The sequence below is a fragment of the Corvus hawaiiensis genome, chromosome 11, assembly GCF_020740725.1.
Source record: "Corvus hawaiiensis isolate bCorHaw1 chromosome 11, bCorHaw1.pri.cur, whole genome shotgun sequence".
Lineage (NCBI taxonomy): Eukaryota > Metazoa > Chordata > Aves > Passeriformes > Corvidae > Corvus > Corvus hawaiiensis.
The window spans coordinates 21,270,619-21,283,733 of NC_063223.1; the positions used below are offsets into that span (position 1 = coordinate 21,270,619).

At 42.9% G+C, this 13,115-nt stretch overlaps 1 protein-coding gene across 4 annotated transcripts in view; it reads left to right on the plus strand.

Moving 5' to 3' along the window:
- The first annotated feature begins 10,563 nt into the window (after positions 1–10,563).
- The window catches only part of SLC6A11 (solute carrier family 6 member 11), an 87,032-nt gene continuing 84,480 nt past the window's right edge, over positions 10,564–13,115 (plus strand). The window contains exons 1-2 of one of the 4 annotated variants that reach the window (XM_048315253.1): positions 10,564–10,781; positions 11,226–11,456. In XM_048315253.1, coding sequence (XP_048171210.1) covers positions 11,237–11,456 — 220 coding nt within the window. In that variant the 5' untranslated portion in view covers positions 10,564–10,781; positions 11,226–11,236. Of the gene's footprint in view, positions 10,782–10,886; positions 10,909–11,026; positions 11,124–11,225; positions 11,457–13,115 lie in introns of those variants that run through there. The other 3 variants (XM_048315250.1, XM_048315252.1, XM_048315251.1) reach the window with 3 other exon arrangements.

Consider the following 13,115-nt stretch of genomic DNA (forward strand, 5'->3'; position numbering starts at 1 on the left):
ACCTCGTTCCCATCCCCTGCCATGGGCAGGAAACTTTCGGCCACGAGCTACAGAATTAATCATGTCTAAATATAAATGTTTTTTAATTTTTTTTTGTGTTTTTTGAATATATTTTAAAGTAATCTCAAGTGAAAGAACTAAATGCAAGGTGCAACCTGAACAATTAATTTCAACATCATAATGCTAGAGTTAAAATGGCCTATAAAATACTTATGGATTCTACTTATAAGTAAAATTATTTTCATGTTAAGTAATATGTTAAATAATATTAAATAATACATTACAGTATTAAATAATGCATTAAATAATGTTAAAGATGTTAAATAATAAATTAAAATAAGGTTGTAAAACCATAGAGAGCTCTTTATGGCCCAGAGACATATTTCAATCAATGGAAAATCTGTTCTGATTACATCCAGGTAATTATACCTGGCAAGCCAGTAATAAAAATGTTTTAGGGAGGCATTATCAAGCATTAAGAGAAATAAAAACAAAAAGCTGACAGGACAATCCAGCTGGACTATTCCATCCAAACCATTTAGTTCCTAACAGTGAACTGAAAAATCTTGGAAGTTATTGCTCTGAAAAAACAAAAAGCTTTGTGAAAAATTAATTCAAAGCAGAAGAAAAATGAGCCTTAATTTGTCAGGAGAGTTTTAGGCGTGCAAGGGTTTTGATGTCTTGTTGTAGAAAATCCCTGGAAAATATATCCTTTCTATAATAGGGATTGAAGTACTCTACAAAGTTTTAGGAATATTTTAAAATGTCCTACTACTGCAATTTAGTTTTCAGTGTCATATTCAGGACTGGGATGGCGTTTGCAAGGACTCATTTTTCCATACTTTAGGGATACACCAACGAGAAAGGAAAGCCCAGTATTGGAATGGAAAGGGAATTTTACCAGGAGCTGCTTTTCAAACACTCCACCCCCCAAGTCCTTAAATAAAACAATGAGCATTAATTTGCTTTAATTGTGTGGAAATCCTTTCCACTTGAGTAAGGCCCTGCTATAAAGGGTTTGCAGAGGTGATACCACAGGGTCAAGAACAACGGATGAGGAATCATTTGGGAAAAGGCATTTTAAGATAATCTTAAAGCCTGCAAACATAAGAGGAAGATGTGAAGAAACCAACTGTAAACAAAATACACTATAAGGTAACCCTTTTTTCTACAAACATAGATGCAAGATGTATTTACTTCTCCTGAAAGATCTTAATTAGTGCTTGGAACATGGAAAGTTTAAATACTTTTTTTTCCAATTTTGAGAATGTATGTTCAGCACCATGAATTATTTTAGATTCTTCATAGCTGTGGATGCAGAGTGAGAATGAATTTCAGCCAAGAATTGGAATAGGATGGTGTTTGTAGAGTGGAAATTGTAGATTTGGGCAGATTTTCAGATATTTTAGTGCACCTGACAAGAGCTGATAACATTATCTGTGTTAGAATAATATCTTGTAAAACAAAAACCTTCACTAAGATGAAACTTCTTATGGAAAAATAACATTAACTACAGGACTCAAGTGTGTCTTAAGTTTATTGCATTTAACTACCACAGTTTCCTCGAAGAAGTTTTCTTGAATATCCCATTTGCGTTAATAGGAAACCGTAATTTATATCTGCTTCAGCTAAGAATAGAGTGCTAAATGTTGAAGGTGATAAAAAAGAGTTCCTGGAAGCTGTTCCACAGATTAGGTGCCATTCACTCTGGTGTTTTGACCTTTAACATCAGATTTTGAATGCAGCTCAGGAACTTGCTTTGGCCTCTTCATTTTAATGCAACTCAAACGCTTCCTGAGCAAGCCATTAGGCAGCAGCCAAATTTTGTTGTAATCAAATGGACTCATAGATGGGTTGTTTTCTGTGTCTGGCCAGGATTCTGATTTGCAAATTTAAAAGGGGACTCAGGGCTTCAGGATGCTGTTAGCAAAGGGGCACTGAAACAATTCGAGAAACCATGTAGGGCTCCTGTGGTTAAAAAATGATGTATGCATGAGAGTATAAAGTACAAACAAAGAGTTGCAGGGTTTGGAGCTGTGCCAGGGCAGGTTTAGGGTGGAGATCAGGGAAAGGTTCTTCCCCCCCGAGGGTGCTGGGCACTGCCCAGGCTCCCCAGGGAATGGGCACGGCCCCGAGGCTGCCAGAGCTCCAGGAGTGTTTGGGGGATGCCCAGGGAAGGATTGCTGGGGTGTCTGTGCAAGGCCAGAGCTTGGACTGATGATCCTTGTGGGTCCCTTCCAACTTGGGCTATTCCATGAGTCCCTCTCATGAATCAACACGAAATTCAATCTGTGTCCTGCTGAGGGATGGCACTGCCTTCGAGGGGTCAGCGTGCTGTGACACAGCCCCAGGCCTGCAGAAAGCTCAGTGCCCAAACCCCAGTGTGCATCTCAGTGTGCAGAAACATTTGGTAGATAATGATTTGTGTTACAGTTCACAAAATCCACATTTAATAAGTGCAGTCTGTTGCAGATTTATTGGCCATGCAGCAAATGAGCATAAATTGTTATTTCTTTGAGTGCACAACAGCCCAGGAGAAAGTTTCCAAAGCAGCTGCTTTCTCTGAATTAAACCAGGTCTTGCACCTGTAAGTTCTGCCTTTGTTGGAAGCAGCTGAAGCATCCCAAGGGCTGAGCAGCTCAGCTGGAGAGGGAAACTTTGCTCTGCTCCTTGTTCAAGGCTCTTGTAAAACCCAGGGCTGAACTGGGAAACTCTTAATCAGCTTAAGGAGACTTAAAATAGAAATCAAGTTAAAATCAAAAATCCATGTAACACAAGCAGCTGAAATGTAATGCTTTCTTATCATCTGAAATTCAATGCATTCTTATCATTACTTACAAGGAGCTGAAATTAATTGCACTAAGAGCTGGCTGCTCCAAACCCTCCATGCTTTGTTTAAAAACAAACCTCAGAAGAAAACCTTGCCTGATTTAAAACCTTTATTTCTATGTGTATTACAGCTTCCTATTCTGTGTGTAAAGTTAGTAAGGAACTGAGGAAACTCACACTTCCTGGAGAGATAAAAGCACTTACAGATATAAATCCATATCTCCTTAGTCTCAGCTACTTTAATCATCAAAACAATCAATGTCCTAAGGTGCACAAACCCCTTTCAAACTGCAAACTATGAATCAAGTGCCATATTCTGTCCCTCTTCAGCAGAAAGACACCTCAGGAATTTAGCTCCTGAAAACTAGATCTTTAGGCCCCAAATCTGTGAAGCGTCTTAAGAAATGAATTTCAGGCTGACTATGCAGAAAGTTTTGTAAATGAGGCACTGGTGGAAAATTTCACTGTTTATTTGCAGCATATTCTGTAGCTTGTAAAAGTTAAAAGGTTGTGATTATGGAGACTTCTGCAGAGGAAATTTTCCTCTTCTGGATGCAGTTTTTCTACTCTTAAATGATATTTCATCTCTGTAGCAGGTGGAGGAGTTGACTGCAAAACACAGAATGATGCTCCCAAAAATGGTATGCTTGTGATATCAGGGCTGATGAAGATGTGCTATCTGTGGATGTGCCACTGTCACTCATGCTCTGACATTTTAGGACATCCAGCCTTATTTTCCTTGACTCCATCAGCAAAGACTTCCTTTTCCAGTAGGATAAGTCAAAGTGGCATGGAATAAGGAGATCTTTGTAAGTGTTCTTCCTATTTTAGTTAACTACACATACCTAGTAATGAGGAAAAAAAAAAACCTAGAACAATATTCAGAGAAAGTTAAACCAAAAAAATTTGTTGTTTTTTCAAAGTGATGCCTAGCATTCCTCAGCATAGGGAATTTTTCCTGTAAAAAAAAAAAAAAAACAAACAAGTAAACTTTAGAGAAAGAGTTCGAGAAATAGGTGCTGCTTTGGGGATTATGTTCACCAGATATTGTTCTTAAATGAAAACATGGTTGGAGCACAGAATCCCAACTATTTCCTTCCACTGAGCAGTTCTATTGCTGCCTTCCTTATTACAGACTGCAGAAAGAAACGAGCCCAGCTTCTTTTTCCTCCTGTTGTGAAGCCAGAACTCCATCTCTCAGTTAATGTCAGAGGGATGTCTCCTCTCTGCCTGACAAATTCCCATAACTCACCCTACAAACACCAGGGTGTTGAGGGAATCAAACATAGGCCTTTGGCAGAAGTCATGCATAAAATGACCTCCAGCAAAATTCCTTCTCTTCTCCTGCATTCAGTTTTCCATGGATTAGGCTCCGTGTTTCTGGTAGTTTGATGATTCTCCTCAGCGCCAGACACTTGGAAAAGAATTTGAGACAAGTGTATTTTAAGCTTCTCTTTCCAATATAGCCAAGCCCTGTAGGATCAGTTTCAGCTTTCCTGTGGATAGAAAAGGAGCTGAGAGGCAGTAGGAACTGTCAGAAATACCCTGAAACATCAAAATAATCACAGAATATCCCAAGTTGGAAAGGACCCACAGGGATTATCCAGCCCAGCTCCTGGCCCTGCACAGACACCCCAACAATCCCAGCCTGGGCATCCCTGGCAGCGCTGTCCCAACGCTCCTGGAGCTCTGGCAGCCTCGGGGCCGTGCCCATTCCCTGGGGAGCCTGGGCAGTGCCCAGCACCCTCCGGGAGAAGAACCTAAAATCAGCTCAGGACTCTGTGAAAGTTTTCAGGAAGGCTTTTCCCATTTATAGGAATCTGCCTGTTTTGTTCTCTGTGCCTGAACTGTTCATCCATTTCCAGAGGAGTGCAGCAGCAATTCCCACATCTCCTCTTGCCCTCCCACCACACCCATTGTCAGGCTCCTGGAATCTGTGCCAGCAGAGTCGGGATCTCCCTGCTGGTCTTTGTTCCTCCAGGCCCAGCTTTGTGCACCTAAATACGTTGTCTGCCTTATTGCTGTAGGGTTCTTCTCTCTCTCTGAGTTTCTTTGTTTCTTTCTTTAACAAGTCATTGGGAAGAATCATCATCCAGCAGAGATGAAATTCTGGGTAATCTGGTGCGCTTGTATCGTCTCCATTTGCCTTCCCAGAGGATGAGAGTCTACAGTAAATTACTCCCTCTTTTAGCTGGGAAAGACAAACAAGTCCATGCATTTTTAGTAAGTGGATGTAATAAAATTTGAGAGTATTTTCTCTTTGGGCTCTTGGAACAGAGATGTTGGTGGGTATAATTGTGTGGGGTTTCACAAGAATTTATTTTCCTGTTCTGCCAGCTAAGTTCTGTTTTGACCCAATTTTCAGGTTATAAACCTACAGGTGGCAATTAAGAACTGATGATTCACAGCTGTAAAGAAAGTATTTCAGTAAGAGGAGTTTCAGTATTAAAGTACTGCAAAATATTTAAAAAAAAATAACAAAAGGAATATATTTCTGATTAAAAACACCATTACAAAAAGCAAAACAGTAAAAGAAATCTCTGGGCACTTTGCAGCACTGCACGGAAATGCAAGTTGGCTGAAACATCTGCAGTATCACATCATCTGCTCTGCAGGAATCTTGTTGAAGGCAATTAATTGTTAATTAGCAATGTGCCAGCAGACAGCTCAGGAAAGGATTGTTTGCTGAGTTAGTCCAAGTTGTCATCTGTAATTTGTGTGGCAGAGCAGTTGCAGGAGCTCAGTGTCTGTGGGAATGGACTGGGGCTGCTTTAGAGAACTTCACACACACCCCTTAAACTCCTGTGCCAGTGCTCAAATGCTGACAGAGCTGAAATGAATTCCTGAATAGCAAAGGGTGTGTTTCACAAGAGCTAATCAATATTTTCCAGGCAATTACTTTGCTTTACTGATGTGCAGCATCAGCCAAAAAGACTTCAATAAAGGAAATGTTCTGAGAATACGGGACCTCTTTTTAACTTTTGAAGCAATATATTGCTGTTGCACTCTAGTTAAAAAGTAAAACGTGATTGAGTTGAAATTTTAGGGGCTAAAACATATTTCTTATTATTTTGCATTGGGAGGAAAAATAAATGATCTTCATCATGGGTTGACCTGTGTTTTGGAGCTTTGTTCTTGTTTCAGATCTGACACAGAACAAAACCACTCCCTCATTCACACCGGTGGTTGAGTTTCTAATGGTAACTTGCTGGGGATTTTAATGCATTTTAAAGCAACACTTGGCAGAGTGTGCAGTGTTGCTGCCACCCCTCACTGAACCTGAATATTGCACAGGTTCCCATACTGGGAGGGTAGACAATCGGAGGGGGAAAGGTGGGAAAACTCATGGGGTGAGATGGAGATGGTTTAATACGTAAAGCAAAGCTGCATGGGCAAGCAAAGCCAAGCAAAGGATGAATTCCCTATTTCCCTTCAGCAGGGAGATGTTCAGCCATTTCCAGGAAGGCAGGACTTCATCCCATGGGATATTTGGGAAGAAAAATGCCACCACTCAAATCATCATCCTCCCTCCCTCTTTGTCCCATTTTTTTTCCTGCTGAGCATGACACCTCATAGCATGGGATGATTAGCTTCATCTTTAAGCTGGAATTTTATTTCTTTAATTACCATGCTATAGACTCAACCTAAAGCCGACTTGGATTTGTGACATTCCAAGTTTAACCCAAAGCCTGGCTCAGTGGGCTGCTTGTAGAAAAGAAGGGCACTGGACCACTACCTCAGGGTTGGGGGAGATGTTTCTTCCTGTCAGGCTCACTCTTTTCTATCAGAGGTGTGAGAGTTATTCAATTCCTTGAACTCTGTAATTCCTAACAATCTTCCCATATTGACCGGGAGCATCCAGTGAACAAAGCAACCCCTTACCCTACTTTACAACAGGGAAGAAAGAGTGTCTGGGATAAGATAAAGGAGTTTAGGTGCCTGCAGAGAGCATCTGTAATTCGAATTAAACTCTGGCTTTTTCATTGAGTACCTTTAATAATACAAAATATTTTAATATAATCAAAAACATATCGAGAGGACCTGAGCACAAACTCTCCTCAGAGTTCATGCCTTTTCCAGGCTGGAGCAACTCCCACTAATTATGAGTTAGGCCTGCTGATAACACCTAGATCTTCATGAAACCTGCAAATTCAGGCTTTGATCTGGAAGAATGATTGACTATTGACAGTTGTGGTGTTATGCATCAAGTTTTCCTCAGGTCTCTTTGGTGTTTCTTTTATTTGGTCTCACCTGTAAGTCCCATTCAAACATTCCAAAGGTGTCTTCTCATTTAGTGCTGTCATTTATTTGTTATTTTCCAGGTTTCAGTTCAGTCAGATGGGTGACTGCTAATTCTAGGAAGGTGTGTTTAACCTCGGGGTTGGAGGTTCTCTCTAAAATTCATGTTTAGGAAGCTCAAGGTACCATTACCCATTAGCAGAGGGGTGTGTCCCTAAACCACAGTGGGAATGGATGAATCAACTCAAGGAACCCACAATTTGTGCTGCGTCTTCCAGGAGATCAGCACAAGTCTGCAGCAGAAACCCCATTTTGTGGAGTATTATCACCCACTCCTGTCTAGAAGAGGGTGTGGAAGATAAAATGCAAGTAACAAAACACAGATCTCACACTGACAGCAAGGAACAAAGGAAAGGCGACACCAAGAGATGGAAAACTGATTTTTACAGCTCTCCTCAACCCCAAACTCAGCATCTCACCCATTGTGAGGCAATAAATTGGATGGAGAGATATCTACAGCGATAGAGGTTAAGCCTTTCTAAATAGAAGCCAAACAATCAGGTGTTGCTTTACTTAAAATTATCTGCAACAACTAAATCTTTTTTTTTCCCATTGCAGAAAACTGATTAGTCACAAATCAGCCTATTTTTGATTGAAGTCAGCTCACAAAAACAGCTAAAGGCGTCTGTGTTGTTCATCATGGCTTTGTGATTTTAGGCTTTTGATCCGAAATATTGTCAGATTGTTATCACTGATGAAATTCTTATGGTGTTTCTTTGCTTTTGTGTAGCTATTTACCCACAAAGAGTCCAGCTTTATGAAATCTTTATAGAAGGCTTGTGCAGATTTTGCTTATAGCAAATCTTAACAGAGGTTTTTAAATCCGAAGAGAATTGTTGTTCCCTCCCCCCCGCCCCCAGTCATATTGTCACAGGGTTCTGTATTGCAGAAACAACACAGAAATTCAGAGTTACAAAAAGGAGAAGAAAGGAGCCAAGCCCCAGTTTTTAATTTCTGAAACTACATCACATGACTTTAGCTGACATTAATTTTGGCAGCCTGGCAGAATCTTGTGGAAATGTGGATTTTTCTTGGAGGTTGCTTTCCCAAGTTACTCTAGGTATGAATGACTTCCCTTGATTAATTTTAGTTTATAAATCTAAATAAATGTAGCCTTGGAACATTGGGTACTTCACAGCACCATTCTCTGGTTAGCAGAAACATCTGATTTCCACCCCCACCCCTGTACTTTCTGCACAGAGTTGTAAAGGATTCCTTGGGAGTGTGGAGATAAACCTGAATAAAGCAGGACTTGGATTGCTTTTTAGGGCACACCATATTAATGTAGGGCCTGAAAGGTGTGGCCAGGAAACTTATGCAGGGTCTCCCAGCAGGCTGATGGGAATGGGCAGGATGAGGAGCAGCAGAGACACAGGCAAGAGCATGAACTGAGAGCCAGCCTGCAATCCGGGGAATTTCTCTCATTGCTACAGCAAAGGCTCCACCAGAATTAAAAAACTCCAGGGTTCTCAACCTGCTCTAAAATTTGTCATTTTATGTTGCAAACACAGTGCAGTGTTGACAAGGATTAGCAGCCAGCAATTACTCCCATAAACACTTCAGCTGGTAGGAGACTGAATGGGAGTTGGTGCAGGAGTACAGCAGTGGGTAAAACACTCGACACCAGGAATTAATCATTTCAAATGGTGACCAAATCAGCAGTGAATAAACACCTTCAGCATCTGCCCGTGGCCTGTCTCTTGCAGCAGGCCCTTCAATTGGGGGTCATCAATCTGTTTGATGAAGGTTGGTCTCTCCTCTGTATTGAATCATCAAATGTTTACTGTCCCTTAGCTCCCCTCCAGTTTTAGAATTACTCTCAGGAATAAAATGAGAATTCACTGTCAGCTTTGATGTTCAAGTGTATCCTGTTGAGCCTGCTAGGCCTGGCTGGAATACAGAAAAGCAGTGTCTGTTTTGATCCCTGCTGAAAACAAGATGAAGGAGGGGGTAAAAATAAATATACAAAAAAAAGCCCTTCGAGTTGAGTTTGGTTTATGCAAAGTCAGCTTGGGAAAAATTGATCTATTCCATCCTCAATTAATTAATACCAACTACATTAAAAACAGAGACAAACCACAAATAGACCACCCCAGACCAACCTAGATCTGGTAATACCCGTGGGGAGAATACTTCTAAAAAAAATAAAATATAAGAATTTTGCATTTTTTTAGCAGTTTTTCCTTTCCCAAGATAGGTGTGACTAGAACTGGCATCAAGAAGAAAAGAGAGAGGCTCATCCTGCACCTGTTAGGTGCAAGGGTTGATGTGACAGAGAGTTGACAAGGTGAAGCCCCAGCACCCACCCTTGTGACAGGCATCGTTGAAATGCAAAATTCTGAAAACTTTAACCACAGCAGAAGCTCCAGTGTGTAATGTACAAGCGGGGTACAAAGTCAGCTCAAGTTAATATAAAATCTATCCGTGGGCATCTTTCCACTGTCCTCCATGCTAATAGGAGTCCAGGCAGTGGGAAAAGTCCATGGAGCTGGAGAGTGAGAGGGAGAGTATCCACCTGGAAGAGGAGCAGGCTCTCTCTGGGGCATTCTCCAGCAGAGAATCCTGCATTTAGGAGCCTGTGTGTTCCAAAGTGCATCCCCTGGAGCTGCAGAGCAAAGCCTTGCTGATCGTAGCTGCAGCAGAGTGTGGAGCCGAGGGAAGATTTGAAGCAAGAACCTGGCTTGGGTGCTGCCATTTGCTGAGGAGAAGCTGCAGAGATGAAGACAGGAAGAGGTATTTAATTTGGGTTTGGAAACATGGGATGAAACTTGACTGACCTACAAAAAATTTTAAAAAGGAGAGGGTTAAATGGGAAAAAATTCTCTACTCGAAATATTTGATTCAACCTGAAACAAAACCATTTGTAATAATTTTTTCCCTATTCTCGCCTCTTTTACAGCTTGAATTTTAAGCCAAGCCCCAGCTAGCAATGCCCACATGGGCTGGTTCTGCATTTTCCTGGTGTAACTCGAAAGCGCCCACATTGTTTCCACACTTCCCAAATGTTCCCCCTCCATTTATTTTTTCATCCCGTCTGTCCCCCGGCTCCCCTCGCCGCCCTTTCCAGCTGAAGTTTCTATCATCTGTTCCCGGCGGGTTCCTTTTTTTAACTTGCCGGGCCTGCGCCAGCCCCGAGCGCCGCAGGTGCGGGGCTGTCCGTGCGCCCCGCCCGCCGCATGCGGGTGCCCCCTCCCCGCCCGAGGGGTGCGGAGCAGCGCCGGGATCCGCAGGGGATGCGGAACGGGGCTGCCAACCTGCCGGGCTCGGCCCTGCCCGCGGGGCGGGGGAGCGCAGGCTGGGGATGCTCGGTGGTGATGCTCGGTGGTGATGCTGGGTGGAGGAGAAGGAGGAGGAGGAAGAGGAGGAGGGGGGAGCTGGCGGGACAGCCTGAGGTGGGCGGAGGGGGGAGGCGGGTGTTAAACCATCGCTCCGGGGAGGGCTGAGCATTTGCAAATTCCGGCTCCAGAGCGCGGGGAGCATCCTACTACCCACGCCGGGCCGCCAGCAGCGGCAGGGCAGGACGAGGCTTCCCGGCTCCCGGGGATCCTGAACGCCTTCTCCCCGCTCCCGGAGCCGCGGCCATCCGCCCGCAGGCAGCGCTGAGCCACAGCCCGGCCCCTGTCCCCGGCGCGCAGGCACGGGCAGAGCCCTGGGTGAGTAATGCGGGAGCTCCCCCGCTCCTCCAGGCAGGCCACAACCATTCCAGCCCTTTCTGCACGTCTCCGAGGGCTCCTGGGCTCAGGTGTGCGCCTGGAAGGTGCAGCAGATCTCTGTCCTCTGGTAGGTCAGTCAGGCTGGGATCCGTGCCCGGGGAGGGATTTTTGAAAGGCTTCCCTCAGTTAGGAAGTTGTCTGTCTGCACTTGGAAATAACTCCCTTCCCTTGAACGTAACCTTCTCTCTTCCCCCCACCCCTTTCTTTTCCTTTTCCCCTGCTTTACAACTTTTCCAGCCCTATGGAGTTGCCTCCCTCACTTTCACCTGCAGATTTCCACAGGTAACGAGAAGCCAATGCCGCGCTGGGAGATTTCAGTCATTGGAGATCAGTACCAGCAAGCGTCCTAACACACCTGTGTGTTTTTCTTTTGTTCTCCACTAGGCTGAAAAGTCATGACAGCTGAAAAGACTATTCCTATAATTAATGGCAAGCCAGAAGATGCTTTGGACCCAGAAGCTTCAAGTACTAACCTCGTCCACATCAATGATAAGAAAGTTCATGAAAGAGGCCACTGGAACAATAAGGTTGAATTTGTGCTTTCTGTGGCAGGGGAGATTATTGGGTTGGGAAACGTCTGGAGATTCCCATATCTTTGCTACAAGAATGGAGGAGGTAAGATGGCATCACGTGTGGATTTACATGGAATTAAACACGGGAATTAAAGCGTTAAGAATGCTTTGCAGTGATTTATTGCTCTAGTAAGAGATACGTGTTCAGGATTTCAGTGCATGTGCAGACAGGGAAGCTTTAAACATCTGACAACTAAGAAAAATTGTTGTGTTTCTCTCTCCTTCTCTCCAAACACTGTGTGGTTTATTTTTACAAGTTTCTTCTGTGTTAGTAAATTGAGATATTTTTGTCAGTAGCATTTTTCGTGCAGAAGAAGCCAGTGTTCTGTAATAGTAGTACAGGCTGTCTTCTGCATGTGAATACACACCCAGGCATACTTAACTAAGTTTGTCTGACACAGAAAAGGAGGCAGCACTTTATTTGTCACAACACTGTACATGGGAGAGGATGAATTTTTTTTCTAATAATGCCACAAGGACTAAATATTTTTTCTTTGTTACTTGAAATTTTTTATACCTCAGTGTACCTTTTCGTCCCTCAGTACTTCCCCAGTTCCTACAGCAAGGTAGGGGAAGATGTAAAACTACAGGTTACTCAAAGAGAGCAAGCACTAATAAATGTAAAATACGAATGTTGATTGAGAAAGAAAAGAGCAGACTCAACTTCTACAGAAGTATGACGTGTGCCATGTGTTGGTTATAGCTGACTATAAACCGTGTAAGATGTATGACAGTTGGGAATAAGCACATCAGCTCTGCTCGGGAAGCAACGAAGGAAGAAAAGTAAATTACAAACTCAGTTTAGAATTCTGTGGACTGGGTTCAACATTCTCCCCACTTAAGGCCTGGGTCAGTGGTAGTGTAAACACAGAGGCTGGGAGAAAAATGGGATGTGCAGGGCTGATAAGCGGTGATCTGCTCTTTGACGGGCTTGTTTGCTAACAATGCTGTGCCAAATTTCTATTCCTTGTCCTTCCTTATCTGAACTCGGGGATGGTTTTTAGCCTGTTTTGTCTGCTGTTTCTACAAGACAAACACTGCTGTGGAAGTTGTGTTTAGTGTTGGAAGTTCCTTTCTTTATGGATCTGTATTTTGGCAAAACTTAGGTCGCAATAGTTCACCCTTTAGAGAATGCTGCTACCAAATCCTGCTGTTATACATGAATATTAACATGCTGCATACCAGATACACAGCACTTCTTGTTGATTGTTAAAGTGTTCCCAGAGAACTTCTGGCAGAGGAAATAACAGAAATATATTTCTGGTGTGTAATTTTTGGGTTCACACGGCCACCTTTAGGTGCCTATTTATAGGTATGTGCCAGCTTGTCAAATGGTGATGCTCTCATTTTTAAGGCTGTAACATGAGGCACAAAGAATTCTAATCATTGCTTGGGGTGATTTGATGAAAGACTAATTACTTGAATATGATATTTAATTAATTTAATTAAGAATAGAATGAGTGGGTGTGATTGAATTGGTCATGTCCTGGCACCATGGGACATTTGCCATTGAGCAGTTTTAGTCAATGAAGGCTCAGTCTGTGACCTGTGGCTTTGTAACCCTGTGCTGGAATTAGACCAGAGCTTGTTCTTAGTACTTTCATCTGATGCATCAAACTCCTTGGTGTGTGGTAGGGGGAGGCAGTGGTAAATATCTGAGCTAGTTGTGAATAAGTTGCTGCTTACAGAACAAATTTGGAAG